The following is an 18,162-nucleotide window of genomic DNA, read 5'->3' on the forward strand; positions in this document are numbered from 1 at the left end:
ACTACAGTAGCTTTTTTTTTTAAAAATAATATTTAGCATTTCTAGAGGAACAATAAAGTTATAAAGGTCAAAGGCACAAGATGTATAGTTCCATTATTTGGGGATAACAATGCTTATAAAGTGATGAAAGTGGCAGTCACTTATCACTTTAATTTGGGTTAGTTACATTTTATTGCTACCAGTGAATTTTTTAATTTTTACTGGGTTTTTTGTTGGTTTTTTTTTTTTTTTTAAAGTTGTGAATGGATAAATTTGTTTTGAAAGTTTAGGTAGACTCGATATAAAAAAACCCCACAACTTAGTTGCACAGAAAGTCAGGTTAACACCTGGTTGCTTAATAAAATTATTACTCTAAACAGATACTTAAGGGCAGAATAATTCTACTACTATTATGCTTTGAGATTACTCCATTGATAGGCAAATTAGCTGTATCTGCAGCAATGTGCTTTACCTTTGCAGCTTCCATTGTTAGAGTTGAACACTGCCACACACCAAATATTTCTCAGTATAAGTCCTATTCTTTTGGTAATGGGACAGAACAACCTGGGTTAACATAACTAGACAATCGCCTGTAATCCTGTTCCAACTGTTTAGTAACTGTCAGTGAATTCCCAGATGATTCCCTATGCAAATAACCCATGGATTGACATCATTTTATACACGACAGCTGTATTGTCCCTTACATCACAGGCTAGCCTCATTTCATTCAATATGAACATTTTTTGAAATGGCATATTGAATATATATATATGAATGTGACTCAAATACATAAATTTCTTTTTCTCTGTTTCCAGCCATGGCAGACAAGTTGCATGGCTTCCTCACTGATGGGCTGCAGGACATCACTCTATTTGCTCCTAAAAACTGCTTAGTTCATAAGCCATGCCAAGATTAGAATGCAAAGCAGCGTGATGACAAGACTGAGATTACTGGAAGTAGAAACAACTGACCCTAAAGATAAGCAGGACATAAGGTACAAAAAAAAAAAAAAGTACCTCAGTTTGTGTCAAAAAGGGGTGGGGGGAGAAGGCAACAACTAATCGTTAAATATTTGTGTGCTTGCCCCCTGGTGGAAAGACAGTTTGTAATGCATTCAAAACTACAGAAAGCGGGTGAACAACCCATTTGGGGCGGGGTGGGGGGGGAGGGAAAGGAACAATAGGATTGCAGGAATTTCACTCCAAAGAAATAAACATACAGAATTGCTGTAGTAAAATAATTATCAGAGAGCAGGCTGTTATTTCAAATGGACCCAAATAAAATGAAAAAAAAAAAATTAAGAAACAAAGTTCTAACATAGTTATTCATCCCTTTCTGGGACTTCCATGTACCGATTTAAAAAGCTATCATTGATTTCTTCCTCCCTTTCTTAAAAAGGTAGAATTAGATTTCCCTGTGTTGTTTGAAGAACTTATAAAATCCCTAGTTTATTAAATCCGTAAGCCTGACAGTCACATAAGAGTGAATTAACCAGAGAAGAAAGTTGCCACTTAACAAGTAGAACGTGAGCATTCAAAAATCACCCCCTGCAACTCTTCTGTTACAAAACCTCTAAAACCAGATTTTTAAAACCCTTCAAATAATTTGAAGGGAAACATTCTCATTACTTACACAATACAAAATCTGTGGAAATTAGATGTTTAACAAGATAGGATTACACTATTAATTACTGAACTACTTCTCTATAAAAAGAAAAAATATATCCAGTTTCAATTAAAGCTGTTCAAATTTTAAAATAATAGTTTCGTACGAGCTCCATGTTTCCCATTATGTCTTCATTTAATTTGATTGCTTCTTGTGCCACTTCAAAAGGAAGAGTAATTGCTGCCAAATAGGAAATATTAAAATTAAATTTGTTCTGCTTTTACTATGTCCATTGTCATCTTTTACTGATTTAACAGGAAGGCAGTAAAAAGACTGCAGCATGTGCAATGAAGAGGCAGTAGTGTTCAATCAGACAAGTCCCATATTGAGTATCAGATACCACAGACCAGGACTGAAATCACTGTGTCTAGACTCTCTGGCACCTGCCTTCACTTATTTACCAGTGACCAGAGGCCAACCCCCACAGCTCTCTGTTCACATACACCTCTGTCCAACCCCCTCCCCAAGCCCAGCTCAAACATCTTTGAATGATTATGCCAGAACTGCATGCCTCAGGAATCTCTCCTGACCGGCTACTCCCTAACTCTGCTGTTTGAAGTGATGCTCTGGTTTCTGAACTTCAGCAGATAATGGCGGACAGGAGCAAAGGGTGCTGTCAAGAGAGGACGTTTACCAGCATTAAGCTGAAAAGAAGCTTATAGATCAAAGAGGGGCCAAACAGGACAACCGTGGTGGAAAACATGTGGGTAGCTGCAGAGAACCTTGCACACTGCTCTGCGGTGAAATATTAAATATCACCATGACATCACTGCCTAACCATGCCCTTTGATTGGCCAAGTTATTACCAATAAAGGCTTTTATAAGCATCTGGATGGCATTTGCACCTATTTAAACAAAACACGCATTGCTGAGGTCTAAACAAGAATGAACTGTTAATACTCACTTTTAACTGTTACTAGAATAGCACCCACTAACTCCTGCAATCCACAAGGATGTTTACCTGGGACAGCACGCGCAAGCCCTTGTCAAACACTTTGCCTGTTCTAAATGACAACAGGGGATGGATTTTCCAATCACTTTCTACAATAGCTAAACACTCATTATTAATTATTTGCCAGTGTATATGTACACCTTTCCTCAAAAGGAAACAAACCCACAGAAGGGCATGTACTGCTATTGAAAAGAGAATTTGGTTTTCCAGGGTAGAATCAGATGGCAGGGAGTCCTTTTAAAAAGGTTACTTTCTTCTCTTTGTGCCTTACCCACTTCCCCATGTTTTCTGCTACGTCTGTCTTCCTTAATAACTGTCCTGGTTTTGAACATTCATTAATAAAATTTAAGCTCTGGTTGCCCAGCTTGTCCTTTTTGAACAGTCAGCAGATACGATCTGTGAATAATTACATTGACCATTGAAGCATCAATAGCCACAGGTATCCTTCGAATTTTGTGGTTTTATCCAAAGTCCAGTGCAGGCAGCATACTTGTTTCCTGCTCTGCTACTCTTTGGATACATCTCTTTAAGCACTAGTTTGAGCAGTCACTGCCTATCAGAACAATGATGTTCACCAAAGTTCAGAGTATGACATCACTGAAGTTTCCACAGCTCTCTACATTTGGCACTGGGGATCTAAGAGCCATGCCAAAATTCCCTGAAAGCACGTCATAAATGAGCCCTGAAACACAGTGCATGAGTTCTGGTTTGGCCAGTAACTGCTCAGAACAAAGCAGGTCCCTTATATCATACAAATGCCTTAAGATATAGTTGCTTCTTGTGGCAGAAAAGGCAGTCAGCAGGATGTTTACAAGACCATTTTGTAACATATACTAGTTATTCCCACCAGTTGTCTGCTCTCTATTCTCCAAAATCCTCCTGCATTTGGAAAAACATCACCATTTTCATCATGAGATAATGACCAGAAACATTCTGAAAACTTTCCATGGCAACTTCCCATTCTGGATGTGTTTGATGTTAAAAACATGTTTGGCAGGAAAGAAGATATCATGGTGCAATTCTGAAAAAGCTACCGGAGAGCTTTTAACACTTATGCAACACAGGCTTTGTCAACTCCAGCCTCAACAGGAGTGAGAAAGAGATCAGTAAGAGAGGATTTGGTGGTACTTAAAAAAACCCAACAAAACAACAAACAACAAAACACACAAAAAACATACACATAAAACCCAAGATTTGTGTCTGTGCTTGGATCAAAGACTATGACTGGAAACAAAATGTTATGCAACAAACTGTAGCCTGAAAGATTGGTGAAGAGCCTTCCATAGTCTTCAAGTCTCCCGTGTTGTACATGCCTGCAGTTGGAAAAGGAATTGTCATGTAGCAACATAACACTGCCTGGCTGGTTTCCAGTTCATATCCTGTAATACTGGAGACGTTGAAATTTTGATACCCAATGGGATAAGAAAAGAATGCCTTCTAAAACTGTAAAGGAAATACTTTCCACGAGGTTCCCTAAGGACCTGCTGTGCACAAGCTTTAATCTCTCAAGCATTCCCGATCTTCTGTAGAAATTCATCAGGTCACCTGTATTTTTACTAATTCATTGATGCAGCTCAAGTGTTAGCAGCGCTGACAGAGAACGTGTCACCTATTCTTTTTCTGACGACCATTAAAAGACAACAAGAACAGTCAGACTGCCCTATGAGTAGGTGGTTCACTACCGACTCAGCAGCACCGTGGTTGTTCCCACTTTCACCTGTGGGTGTCAGTGCGAGCTCTGCTATGAGTGCTGAAAAAAAAGACAGTGAAAGATGCATCCTACCACCAAATCTTACATAAAAGCACATACCTGTGGGATACAGTCTGTGTATGCAAACATTGATTTAAAGCGATCATCCATGCTTATGTGATACAGAATACACATTGCTACTTGTTTGTAGTTTTCATTTGCTAGAAGGAGAAAAAAAATCCATATTAACAGAAGTCTAGTATTTTCGGTGTTGTAAACGCTCAAAAGGGGAAAACAAAAAGCACAAAAATCCTAGCTAATAGAGGGAAAACTTAAATCAGAAATGCAACATTAATGAAAGGGTCTTGCCTAGCCTATCCAAATGAACCATGTATTTGTGCAAAGAGGGAACGAAGGCAAAGCTAACTACTGCACCTCTCCACAGCACCTCAAAACACTTCCGTAACCCTGCCTGCTTTGCAAAGAATATATTTTGTGAAAGGAACACTTAATAACCATAGGCCATCCTCAGGAAGCCTTCATCAGTTTCCAGCTAGGAAATTAAATATCAAATGTAATGCCAATTTAGCTGTGGATATTCCTGTTGAAACAACAAGTTTGTCTCAAAGTGAAATGATGAAGAATATACCAATGCCAGAGAGAAAAATAAGAACTACCACTAAAGTGTTGTAGAAGGAATCCAGTGCCTTTCAATTAAGTCACATACTGATTTTTTTATTATCCTAAACAATAATATTATCCTGTGGGTGCCTTTTGTGTTTCGTACATTTCAAAGACAACATTAGCATATTTTCACATTAATACTTACCAAAGAGAAAAAGATTCTCAAGAAAAAGTGGAGCAGTTAATGTGAGTAAGCTGTGAAGTATTTAACTGAAAGGTTCTATAAAACCAGCTTAGACAAACGTACAAGTGTTTAAGAACAACACAGATGAATTTGATCCTGACTCACTGTTGAAATCTGGACGAAGCATTCTCTTGAGTTCTCCTCTAGCCCTACGTTAGCAGGATACTGGCTATATATGGGATAAAACATTCACCTGAACATTTATATTAGTTAAACCAGGATGTAATAAGGTCACCGAATCAGGATGTATTCACAGTAACGATTGATATTATCAGTTATACAACTGATCAGAAATATCCTACCTCCCGCTTCTATTTAAGCTAAGTTAGAACATATCTGTTTAACACTTTGGCAAAGCATCAAGACCTCAAACAGCAAGCAACAGAGTTAAATTTTTCTTCTGCATACATCATTGGGAGCTGGAATTTCCTTTAAGCAGCAAGGATATGATGTCTTTATCCTGAGAATGCACATTCGTGCCTTTTTTTCAAAATTGAATTACCAAAAAAGACCCATGAAACCCTTCTGGCAGTTGCCATACAACAGTGAAGTACTCTTTCCCATGCCAAACCTAAAAACATAGCTGACCTTCCAGATCCTTCTGGATTCTTACCTGTTTGAAAAATAACATGACTTGTATCACAACTTTCCACACACTTCACAACTGGAGAAAGGACAATGTCCAAATTTGAAAGCTACTCTGGCTATTATTAAAGTAAAAGCACAGACAGTACTACAGCTGCTAAAGCATATACACTCTGTTTTAAGTCAACAAAATAAAGTGTTTATTATCTTTTGTGCTTCTCTTGTGACTGGTCATCTTACCTACCTATTCACTTGTAGTGACATAGTAAATCCAACAATTACATGAGAAAAAGCTTCCCATACGTATAGCTAAAGGCTTCACCTAAGCAAACATAAAAATCTTAACAGTAAATTATGCCTTCAAATTTCATGGGGCTGGGGGAAAAAAAAAAAAAAAAAAGCTGTTTACACTGCTCTTAACACTTCTTTCCATGCCTCTATTTAAGATTCAAACATGAAGATTCAAATTACAATTACACTTTGCTGGATAATGCAGGAAACACTACGTGAAATAAAAGGTAAGCCAGTATAAAAGGGAGCAAAGTTGGTTCCCCAGAACAGCAACAGGAAAAAACAAACGAGTGAAGTTGGACCAGACCTTCAGCAGGTATGAACTGGCAGGCAGTCAACAAGAATGATGCTACTTTATATCAGTTTAACCTCTGTCCTTCATGTTTATTTTCCTGTTTATTTTCCTGTTTATTTTTGAAAGCTTCATTTGTGCTGAGATACAGCATCAGCTAAGATAGCATCTTACATTCGGTAGCAATAGCTCTTTCCTGGTATTTGGCAATACTGGTAGCTTATTTTCAAATAAAACAGCCTACTATAGCAGCAAAGGCTGCCTGTTTTTTTGAGAAGAAACTCTTTGCAGATTTTTCTCTCTCCTTTTTTCCCTAAGGTCCAGCCTGTCACAATAACCTTTCTGATGCCTGAACACCACCTTGGGTATCAGGCTGAATGACATCATTACCTTAGTTTCTAAATTACCAAAAATAATCAACAAGACCTAGATACTCAACTTAAAATGTCAAGAATATCCAGAATTCAAATCAATTTATTTCATCTGAATGAACTCTTTAAGAGTTGTTTTTTAATGACTGGTACTTGTATCATTCTCCCGAAGTATATTCCATAAGGCAAATTTCATGATACAAAAGAGGCAAAAGACAGCTATAGTTTCAAAAAGAAGAGTTTAATTTAAATTCAAATTCCTTCTTGCTGTGCAGTTAACTGACTCCTTTTCCCTGAGTTCCCCATCCTACTGTCAACACAGGGACCAGAGAAGGGTTAGAGCATTTAAGTCAACAGGCACTTATTGCACATTCTCAGCCAGGAAGCAATTGTGAGTGAACAGAAAAAACCTGAATTCTACTAACTTCAAGATGAAAATAAGCTACAGAACTAAAGTTAAAACAGCGTGCAACTAAACCAGCCTGTAAGTATTTAATGGTATATGCATTTTAAGTTTAATTTCATTTATTTTCCCAGACAGGAAAAAATTTCAGGCTGACCTCTGGAAGTTTCACTGTCCCACTTTACTATGGAAGCACTTTGGTGGAAAAAAACCAGAACCTACTGACTTTTTTCAGTTCTCATGCAAAACAGAGACAACTCAGGATCCAAAGAATCAAACGCTTCAGGAAAATCAAGAGGTGGTGGCTGTTTCTACACACAGGCAGCATGCTTTAATGCAATTGTTAATCTCGTGCTTAAATAGGAAACATACAGCCTATTGGAAAGTTGACTGGAAACAGTGCATAACTGGTTTGTTGAAAATTAGGAAGAGAACAGATTCAACAGCTACAGTGTTCTAAACACTAAGCATCATCTCGCAGGCCAAAGATTGTATAAAAGGGTAAGAAGCGACAGACTGAAAAATCCACCAAGCCAACTGCCATCCTTTTATATAGGGACTTTACTCCCCAAAATATAAACTGGCAGCTATTGACTATTACTTGAATATGCTAGTACCAAGCTTGCTTTTTTGTTTATTATTTTATACTCATCTTAATACTAATGAATAAAGCCTTAAGTCAATTATTGTTAAGAGACTTGGCTGTAAAAATTTCAAACCCTGCCCAGTACCTGGCTGGAGAACAGCTTTCTAACGCATGGAAGCGATACCTTTTCTGCTATTTTTGACCACTACTGAAGGCCACACATGAAAAAGCAGACACTGCAAGAAAGACTTCCTTATGACTTGGTACAGTAGACATCAATTATTCCCCTAACTAGAAAAAGCAACAGAAAGAAAAGAAAAAACAGATCTCTGCCAAACGTGTTCATAAAAATCACCAAAGTTTTGGTGGGGTGCCAGAAAGTTGTGGCCTAAAAATGCTGGTAGTTTTGAGCATCAAGCTTTTTATGACTGAAGGTGGAATAGCCAAATGGCCTAAAGCAGTAAGGGCAGCCCTGGAAAATAATGGCCTAGTCATTATGGATTCTTCTGGTATTTATGGCAATAAAACATGAATCATAATGAACTCATTGGATATTAAACGTGGGGGTCACGAGTACTTTGATAGGATTTCCACAAGAATTTACCATTAATTAACCAAATAATTATTTGAAAGTGTTACTGAATTATCCTTAGTTCTTATACAGCCATTCCAGAGAAATTGGTCATTCCCAGCTGAGCGCAGTTAATGCCTTAACAAACCGGTCATTAACTGCAGTTACTGATTTTGTGGGAATTATTGTGTTATAAAATACACTCAACAGTTTATAGAAACAATACTCGGATTTTTTTTTTTTTTTTTTTTGCAGCTGTAGTTCAGCTGGAGCAGCTGGGATGGAAAAATATCAGGTCCCTCGGGCTGTTTTCACAACTAGTTTTCTGCAAATTAGAGAGGGAAATAAATACATGATGGGTTCTGAGTTCAAAATGGCTTCAGATTTTTAGCCTTTGAACATTAATAAGAAGCCATGTGCCAGTTCTGTGGACCAACGCCTGAATTACATGTCTACTTCTTACTAAGGTTAAAGATCTAAACAGTACTAGTAGCAGAAGCTGAAGAAAAAACCCACAATTTCTTGATCACGAGATCAGGTCCTACATTTTGGTTGAGTTTGTGAGCTTAAAATGAAAAAGTCCTCCACTAGATCCATGATAACAATAGAGAAACCCTAAAGCTGTAAAACTGAAATGCCATTCTGAGTTGCAGCAGCATTCAGCTTCCAAATGCTAAAGTAAAAATGAGAATATAAATGATGGACTAAAATATTCAAAAGTAGCACTATCATTAATTCAAGTAGCCATCATTTCTAATGGAATCAATGTCTTCACATTACATATGAAATACACCCTATCCAACTCACGTGCAAGACTAACTACACTAAATCAAAACCAGAACACAAATGAAGGTAAATACCCATTAAAATGGCAGAGTGAATCTTCATTTCAGTTTCAGACTCTGATACTCTCCAGTCAAATCTGATGCAGAATTAGGCAACTAAGACATCTAGATGGATAAGAATGTCACAAACTGAATGGCAGATCTAGACAGTCTCACACTGCTGTCAGAAAACACTGAAATCAAGAGTTTATTCGCATGTATCATAATTAGCAGTCATCTTAGGAAAAAAGTGATAGAAAGGTATCTCTGCTTACCTCTATCCCATATTATTCCTCGCAACCAGCTCTGAAACAGTTGGACTAAGTTACTCCATGTGTGGTTTAGACACATGTTGGTTTGATTTATGTATGTAAATATAAATCGTATTGGAGATATCAGTTTATTTTATCAAGAGAACCTGAAAGAATTTTCAAATCTGCTCATACTCAAGGAGACCAGACATTGGAAATATTACATTATGATATTAATTACATACTAATAACCCTTCTTGTGCCACCTCTATGTTATTTGAAACTGGCTTCATACCATAAGCCTACCTTAAAACCCCAAATTTGCCATTGTTGGGAATTTTATTTTTTTGGAGGGGTTTTGGGTTTTTTCCTTCCCCCAAAGAACTAAATACATGCCATATATGAAACATGGATACAGTCTTTTCTAGGGAACAAAGAAGGAATTATAATGCTGAATCCTAAGGCAAAGGACTAATAAATTACTAAGAGTGAGTTATTTAATGTTACAGCTATAGACAAAAATTAAGCTGCACATCTGGAGCCCCAGATTCAATTTCTTTGCCTGGAACTCTATGCAAGACAGACTGAAAAATATACAGTAAACACCTCATTGCAGTATTGTTACTCATAAAAGACCACAAAGCATAGCCACTGGGTAGACAACATACTGCTAAATTTAGATAAGACCTTTTTCAAGGCTTGATCTTCCTACAGAAAAAAAAAAAATCCAACAACTGCTGTTATTTAGGATGTCCTACAACCAATCATACTGAACTCCTGTGAATTCACACAGAAATTGGAAGCTGATTGGTTGTAATATCCCAAACCAGATATAAATCAATTATAAATTCAGATTAGAGAGAAGACAAGAGGCAACAGGATTATCCCTGCAGGAAGAAGATAAAGGTACTTCTCTTTTCTCCACAAAAGAAATATGTTTTGCATCAGGCTATGACCAAGGAAGACAGCAAGAGAGAAAAAGAATTAACTACCGTTATTACAAGAAATGGGAAATTAAGAGAGGTGCTTCTCAGTTTAAATCAAACTAAGAAAACACCCACTTCCAAAGTAGGTGGAAAAACTTCCATGCAAAGCTGTACCTTTAGAAGTCTCCACCAAGCTACATAGATTAAATGCTATACAATTAAATGGAAATTTATAGGACATGCATAATTTTTGCCATATCTGCCCTATATTTCATTAAACTACATCAACTGCTCCAATTACAATTACTAGAAAATATTCAAACTTCTCTATTCTAAAAACACCCTTCAAATCTTCTTGTTTGGAAGTCAGTGGGAATGGAAAAAGGTGGAGGTTTTCCACATTCCTGGCTGTGCAAGTGCACAGCTCCACAGCAGAGCAGCCTCAGTTCTGAATGGATGGTGCAGCTATATTTCAAAATGCTGCTGCTCAAAGGAGGAAAAAAATAAAAAACAAAAAAACCCACAATGCAGGATGCTACCTTTCACTTCGAGAAAGGGATGATTCACTGCATTGAAATGGAAACTGGTTTTACCCATGCTTCAAAGTTGCTGAAGTACAAAGCTGAGGTTCAAATCTACTAAGCCCAAAAAGTGGAGTTAGGTATTGGTTGAGCTTTTGAGTCTTCCAGAAAACAAGAATTAAGCTCCGTATTATTCAAGAGATACTGTTCCCGTGCAAGCACCAGCATACTCTTACTGGCAAAGTCTTGGAAGAAATGTAAACAATTCAATTGTATTCTTCTTATTGTGAAAAGATTACAGTTTTGTTATTTAAAAAGTCGTTTGCCGATATATACAAGTTTCTCACAGATCTGATAGATTTTCCAAAAAGAATAAAAAGACATTTGAGGCCCCAGCCTCACAAAGAAAGTTTTGCTTTACGCAATGAGACTACTCAAATATGTAAAATTATAACCCATCCTGCAAAGCATTTCTACGTCAGAGACCAAAGGAACAGAAATTGATTGTATAGAGATATACCAGCACTATACTCGCTATAGAGCAACAACTTTTTGTGTTTGCATATCTTTTCCCCCATCAGCTCAAAGGGTCTGAAGATAATACCATCAACTGATAAAGGATTTCTCACCTTAGCAACTGCAGACATGGGGAACCTGCAGTTGGTCTCCTGCACAGGAGAAGATCATCTGAGAAACTCTTAGATAAACAGCAGAAACTTGTGAGCTAAGATGTTTCCACATTTTCAAAAAGGGAAGGCTGATTGTAACCTTCCCCTTTACGTCTGAACTTGGAAAAGCCTCAGGATCTATGGGACTACATCTGCAAAATTGTTCCACATGATCCTTTGAGATCATCCCTCTGCCTACAGGCTCCACAAGGGCTCTGGAAAAGGTGTTCCTCTCTCTTCTACCTTGGCTCTCATACAGGCTTTATGAAAATTTTACCATAGATTAGGAAGATGAGCAGAAGTGCCCCACCCCTTCTTTACGGAGATTTGCCAAGAAACTAAAGCTGGTTGTTTCTGTTCTGTCATGTTTTAGACATCCAAGTTATGCCCTGTAAAGCTTTCAGATGTCAACAGTTCACACAGAGGAGTAGATTTACTTTTTACTGTTAAGTATTAGTTTGTTCTTGCAATATGCAAAGAAACAATTAAATGAATTCAATTAATTATGCAGTCACATATTGTAAGATCCACAGTAGAAATACTGGCTCAGGGGATCATTCCCATCCATCAGTTTAGTGAGTTTCCAACAACTCAGCTCCCTCATCTTTAGGTTGCTACCATCTCTCCACTCCTGTCCTTGCAGCTGCCTTAAGCATTTCTATTTTCAGTCAACACTCCTGAAGTTAGTTTCTCGTGTTACATCAAAGTTATCCTCTCCATTAAAAAAAGCTAATAACACAGCTAAATACACATGTGCATTTGTGTGCAGCACACCACAGCAATAAGCTTTCGCTCACCGGAACAGTCAAATGCTGAGTGTTCAGATTAGCAAGGATCCACCTGTAATGGCTACAAAACGGAAAAACACTGTTTCCAACTCTGGACAGTGTTAAAGCAGTCAGAAAAATCTTAGACAATAGACTTCAAAAACTTGTATGCTTATATAAAAGTGATGTTATGAATTTCAGTCATTCCTGATAAATCACTACAATTTACTAGTAGCATGAAGCAGGGTATGGTGAAGACTTTTACCTTAAAGTTAGTTGGGATTCTATTTCTACTTCAACACAATATTAGTGATACTGAGGTCTGAGTTCTATATTTCTCAACATCAGAATTCCATTTTTCTGTAACAATACTAAATACTAAAGTTTGCTGTCTAATCCATAGTTAAGGTATCTAAATAAGTGCTGGGTTCTAAGACACATTGTGTACCTACCACTCTCCTTAAGTCAGTTACACATGCTAGGTTTATTTGCACTTCTAATAAGGACTTAGAAGTTGAATGTTAAGAGATGTTTTTGTTTTGGTTTGTGTTTGTTTTGTGTTGTTTTTTGTTTGTTGTTGTGGGTTGTTTTATTGAAGTTTTTTTTTAAGCCTTGGCCATACTCACCACAAATGATAAAAAACCTACCATTAAAATAAATCCCTTAATAATTACTGCTTTCCAACAGACTGGTCCCTGTAGTTGAACTGTTACTTAATGTGCTTCAGCCAGCCTCTACTATAAAGGAATGGAGACACCCCAGGCAATATTCACACAACAAGTATTGGAACCAGCTGCTGCAGAGCCACCATAGGAAAAAAAGGTTTCTCAATTTAATTGGGAAAACAGGAGGAAGCATAAATTTTACTGCCATTAATAACTTCAAGCAATCCTGATATGACTTTACCTCACCCTGATGGCTGGACATGTGCTTTTTGTTAGGGTCTTTGCCACATCTGACCCCTATTGTTTGCTCACTTGATCAGGTAAGAAAATGTATGTTTCTTTATAGGATAAACGAGGCCTATTAAAGTCAGAAAAAACACTGCAGTAGCCTATAAGAAGCTCCATTTTTCAACAGATGTGTGAAGCTCCATAATAAGTTCATTACAAAAAGGCCAAGTGAACTCATAAAGAGAACACATCTACTTTAAGCCTTCTTAAAAGAAACTTTCATAAAAGGAATAGAACATTAAAAACCCACAGCACTCCGTTAATTAGAGAGCAAAGTACTTCTTGGGTTTTTAAACAGCAGTCAACATATAATCCAGCTTGGCTGCATACCATATCAAGACTTGATTATTAAGAAAGCCAACATACAACTATTTGGCAATTCTTTGGCTGCTCATTAAACCTAACATGTAAAGAATGGAAAAATATCAGAGGAATTTTAGCAGTTTCCAGAAAAGATTTTAGATAATAAAACTCTCAAAAATTCTATCAATGAACCTTGTGAAAAAAGACTCTTCAGTGAGAACTAAATCAGACTCAAAGTTACCCTCTGCTCTGGCTATCTCCAGCTTAAATAAAGAACTCATAATAGAAAAGTTTGACCTACTTTGGCGTTTGCAAAGTACTGCACAGCCCTTAGACTTCTACGTAAGATCAGATGGCTACTACTTCTCAGTGTCTTGGAACACCGAGAAATTAAGAACATCAGGCCAGGATGCTCACATTAATAAGACATATAGGCTTGGCACATACTGTGATTGTCAAAACTATACTACTGCTACCGGGGACTGATCACACTGCATTTCAGAGTGTTGTATAACAAACACTAATCTCCTTGGCTGGATACAAATCCACAAAGCCAATTTTCTTTCAGTCACTGTAATCTGTACTGGAAAACATAACCCAAAATGCTCATCACCACTTAAAATCCTTTTGAGATTGAGCACCTTGACACTGTGTAACACTTTGCACAACCCTTCTGCATTCAGGCCTGGTTTGCAACCGGTACTGTTTTGTGACCCACTCAACTTTCAGCTCACCAATACCCGAGCTCAATCAGCCCTCAATTTTTAAAAGCAGCTAGTAATTTCGAGTAACCAAAAAGAGACACTTTAGTCTGACTTCCAAGCACAATGAGTTTTCATTCTTTAAGCATGGCTTGCACTGGGAAGTGAATGAAAATGACATTTCAAGACAATATACATTCAGTACACCTAAGAACTGTCCAGCAACTCAAAGGGATGAATGCACACATCATAGAAAAAATGTTTGCTCCCCGCATGCAGCCAGACCTACTCCTTTTACCCTTTGAGCAGCACCACAATTCCCAGTGTAACAGCTTTTACACCATTCTCTATCATTTATAACCTTTTGAGAGGAATAACTCACTCATGGGTGGACACAGAAACCTTGGTACTGCTTGTCACACCTGCATACTGCCAGGAGCTCCTCCTGAACTGGGGTCCACCAAGTAGAGTTTGCAGCCGCCATAAACACACACACCAGCACTCAGCTGGTTCTGCTGTACAAACTGCCTGCTGTTCTCATGGAAAACTATTTGTCTCACTTCACAAAGGCTAAGAAACCACTCAGACGCAGCACAAAATAGCACCCTTATTAGAAGAATGTGAATCACAAGCTGTGCGTATATTTGAGAGCGCTGTACTAAAAATTTTGTATTTGGTTTGGCCAGTTAACTGAAAAACAAAGTGCATTTGGTCAAAACAAGAAGTGAGGTTTTTTTATTCTTCCTTGTAGACAATGTTTTCTTCTGTTTGCTGCCTTGCTGCCAGGGCATTTACTTTAGAAACCAATCACACATCCAGGGGAAGAATTATGAAAAAGGGTAACATTTCTGTCCAACAGTGGAAGAACATTCTCAGGGATAAAGGAAGGATGTGAATCTGTTTTCTTAAAGTTCAGCTCTACGTTTCCCCCTTTCAGTGAGAATACTTTCCACAAGCAAATACACTAATCAAACTCTACTGTTTTGGAGCAAGTCACTCCACTTGAATTATGCCATGAAAAGCAAAACAAGAGCACTGTACGAGTGAAGCAAACCTCCACAGAATATTCTATAGCGTGCTGCTTGGGTCTCTCCTGCCGAGGTGAAGATTATAGGGCACCGAATATGCATTTTCCACATTTCAGGCAAACGTCTAGTTTAAACCACTTGGTGAATTCACATGAATTCTCACCTTAATCCACTGAAGCCTTACTTCACATTTACTGGCACATAAAGTATTCACACAGAGAATGTATAAGAAAAGATCACTGTAAATATAATTTCTAAGTATTAAAGCAAAGCCACCAGTACAAAAAACATTCCCCACAAGGCCCTGGTGACTCAACAATTACAAGGTTTTCTTAAAGAACTGAAGGCACGCAAATCAATAAAATCTCTTTTCATATCTCTTCAAGCAGCTTGTGTATGGAAAAACCTGAATACAACAGGCTGTGTATCTCCCAGGTCTCCACAGCTCTGCTCCAGCTTCTGATCTCAAGTCTGAAGCCAAATTTCCCTCAACTGCACCCAGTTCTTTGAGATTCAGAGCATAACAAAGATCAGCTGTAGTTGATTAACTTGGGTGCCTGGAGGGAGCAAGAGGAGTCTTGTCATACACAATACTTCAGACTTGTGAAGAGAAGCCGCGAAAACTAACAAGTGGTGTTGACTGGCAAAGCTACATGGGGAAGAAGCCATTGGCACTATTAAAAACAAAAGGCTAATTAAAATGGAAACCAAGACTAAGCAGAATTTCTCATGTCCATGTTTTCAACAGCAGCCTCAACACTCTGAAGTGAGGAGGAAAGAAAGAAGATGGTCGTTCTCCAATATATCCATGCCATACTTAGTCCATTCCTGATAGCTCAGTTGAAACCAGTCCATTCCCTCGGCTTCCAGCCTCCACCCACATTTAGAGCCTTCCTGCTCCCAAGCCACTAAGCGTTCCTTGGGAAAGCAGCACATCTTCCAGAATTGCAGACTGCAGCCACCACCATCCTCAGCCCTAAAGTGCTGCCTAAGAAATCTTGTCCTTTAATTCTTTGCAATCTCAACTCTCCCCTTAAATACCTATTACACTTAATTTATACTCATCTCAAACTCAGTGCTAAAGACTCAAAGGCACAGCATGCACAAATGTTAAATTTCAGTAGGCTGAGTCAACAAACTTGACCTCTTGGCATTAGGAGCTGTATGGTAACTTGTCAACAGCTGTTGAGGTGCGTTAGCACTTTAAGGTGACCTGCAAATGTAAGCCGAAGGGTATTGACTTGAATAATGTGTGTTTAATACCCAAATAACCTGTATAAAAGAGGCACCAGGCATATGATTATTTTATTATTAAGGTTGCAGGCATACAGGAGACAGGATACACAAAGTGAGGTATTTGAGAATTATTTGAATCACCATATCAAGAAGAATCTCACAAATCACAGAGCTGGCTTAAGAAGCAAGTAATAGACAGTATTTCTTCCTACATTTTCTAACCAGCACACTGCAAAATAAATATCAAGCAATTCTACAGGGAGCAGCTAGCACAAACAGCACATGCCTCTATAAAAGAAGAAAAAAAGAAGAAAAAAAGGGTCAAACACTTCCAAATCAGAGAAAGAACCACCACCCCTGGAGCCAAACAGACAGTGAGACTTATAGAAGTACCAGTGGAACTTGCTGTAGATTACCCTAACAGCCACTTCAGGAAAAGACTGCAATTTTAGCAGTGAGTTCTTCTGATCTAAACAGCCTTCTGCACAGGCCTACTTAGAAGTACAAGAGAATGGCATTTGAAAAGAAATTCTCCTCTCCACATTATAAACAGACATGAGAAAGATATTTAACTGATGAGTTTAGTCTGACAGTAATATTAAATGGGGAATTTCTGGGAGCAGGAACTTCTCAGTGATTTGTGTTGTGCCACTGCTTAGGGTGACAAGCTCCCAAGAGCCCTAGCCTTAGACCAAAGCTCTAGCTGCTGTAAAAACAAGAGACAAGTTCCTGCCCAAAAAAGCTTACAATCCAGGCTGAACCAGACTACCTAGGCAGATCCTCTCTCAAACGAGAGAAAAATGTATTTCCTGACTAGCTTCCACTTCTCAATTTACTTTACTGCCAAATAGCATTACCTTGAGGGGGAAAAAAAAGTATAAATAAGAGTGATTCCAAAAGCCATTTTTCTTCTTCCTCCTAGCTCAGCCCAGAGGAGGATATCAAGCGCAAACACAGTTGTGTGGCAGAAAGCATAAAAAGATCTGAGGCATTTCAGGATATATCAGGTAGCTGTTACATTAGTAACCATCAGGATTAAGGCTTCCAAAGGACTGTAAGTTTCCATGGTATTTACTTGTATACTATACAGCAATAAGGCTATGTTGAAGTTGAATGTAAAATTGAGAAGGCAAACAATCCTAACAGACTCTAAACAAGGGGAGAAAGCTCAGATTCACTGTTGCATTCCACTTGCTCCAATCACATCTGGATACACCAGCTGCACTGGATTTAGTACATCCCAAACTCAACATATCTCAGAAAGCTTTAACAATGCCTTGCATCAGTGATTCAGGCATTTAGGGCTCCACAATACAAGATCCTCAACTCCCACTTTAAAATGAGCACTCAGCAATTCTTATGGCCAAATCCTGCCAAACATTTAGTGTATCTACCAGAGCAGCCTCTAGATAGTATCAGCCAAAGAACACACAAGGAGCAATAAAAACTCCCTCCTGAGAACTCCAGTGTACAACGATGATCCAAACTCCTTTTTGTTGTCCATAGGGGAATGCCATGAAGACAATAAGTTTCAGTTGTATCTGAAGTACTCACATGAACTTAACAGAAGTTACAGACTGTCAAGCTCAAAGTCTAAAAATCAGTACTGCCTAGAGTTGAAGCAGACAAATCTGGGAAAATTCTGATCTCTCTATCCGGACCATTAAGGTAACAAGAGGCAGCAGGTATATCAAGCTTCATTTAAAAAAAAAAAAAAAGTGAAGTTGCTGG

The 18,162-nt window shown here is 38.1% G+C and overlaps 1 protein-coding gene across 1 annotated transcript in view; it reads right to left on the reverse strand.

Annotated features, from left to right (window-relative positions):
- The window catches only part of KIFAP3 (kinesin associated protein 3), a 71,932-nt gene that overhangs the window by 38,716 nt on the left and 15,054 nt on the right, over nt 1-18,162 (reverse strand). Inside the window, exon 11 of the mRNA XM_054834203.1 lies at nt 4,407-4,507. Within this exon, the coding sequence (XP_054690178.1) occupies nt 4,407-4,507 (101 nt within the window). The remainder of the gene's footprint in view (nt 1-4,406; nt 4,508-18,162) is intronic.

The sequence above is a fragment of the Grus americana genome, chromosome 8 (genome assembly GCF_028858705.1).
Source record: "Grus americana isolate bGruAme1 chromosome 8, bGruAme1.mat, whole genome shotgun sequence".
Classification (NCBI taxonomy): Eukaryota; Metazoa; Chordata; class Aves; order Gruiformes; family Gruidae; genus Grus; species Grus americana.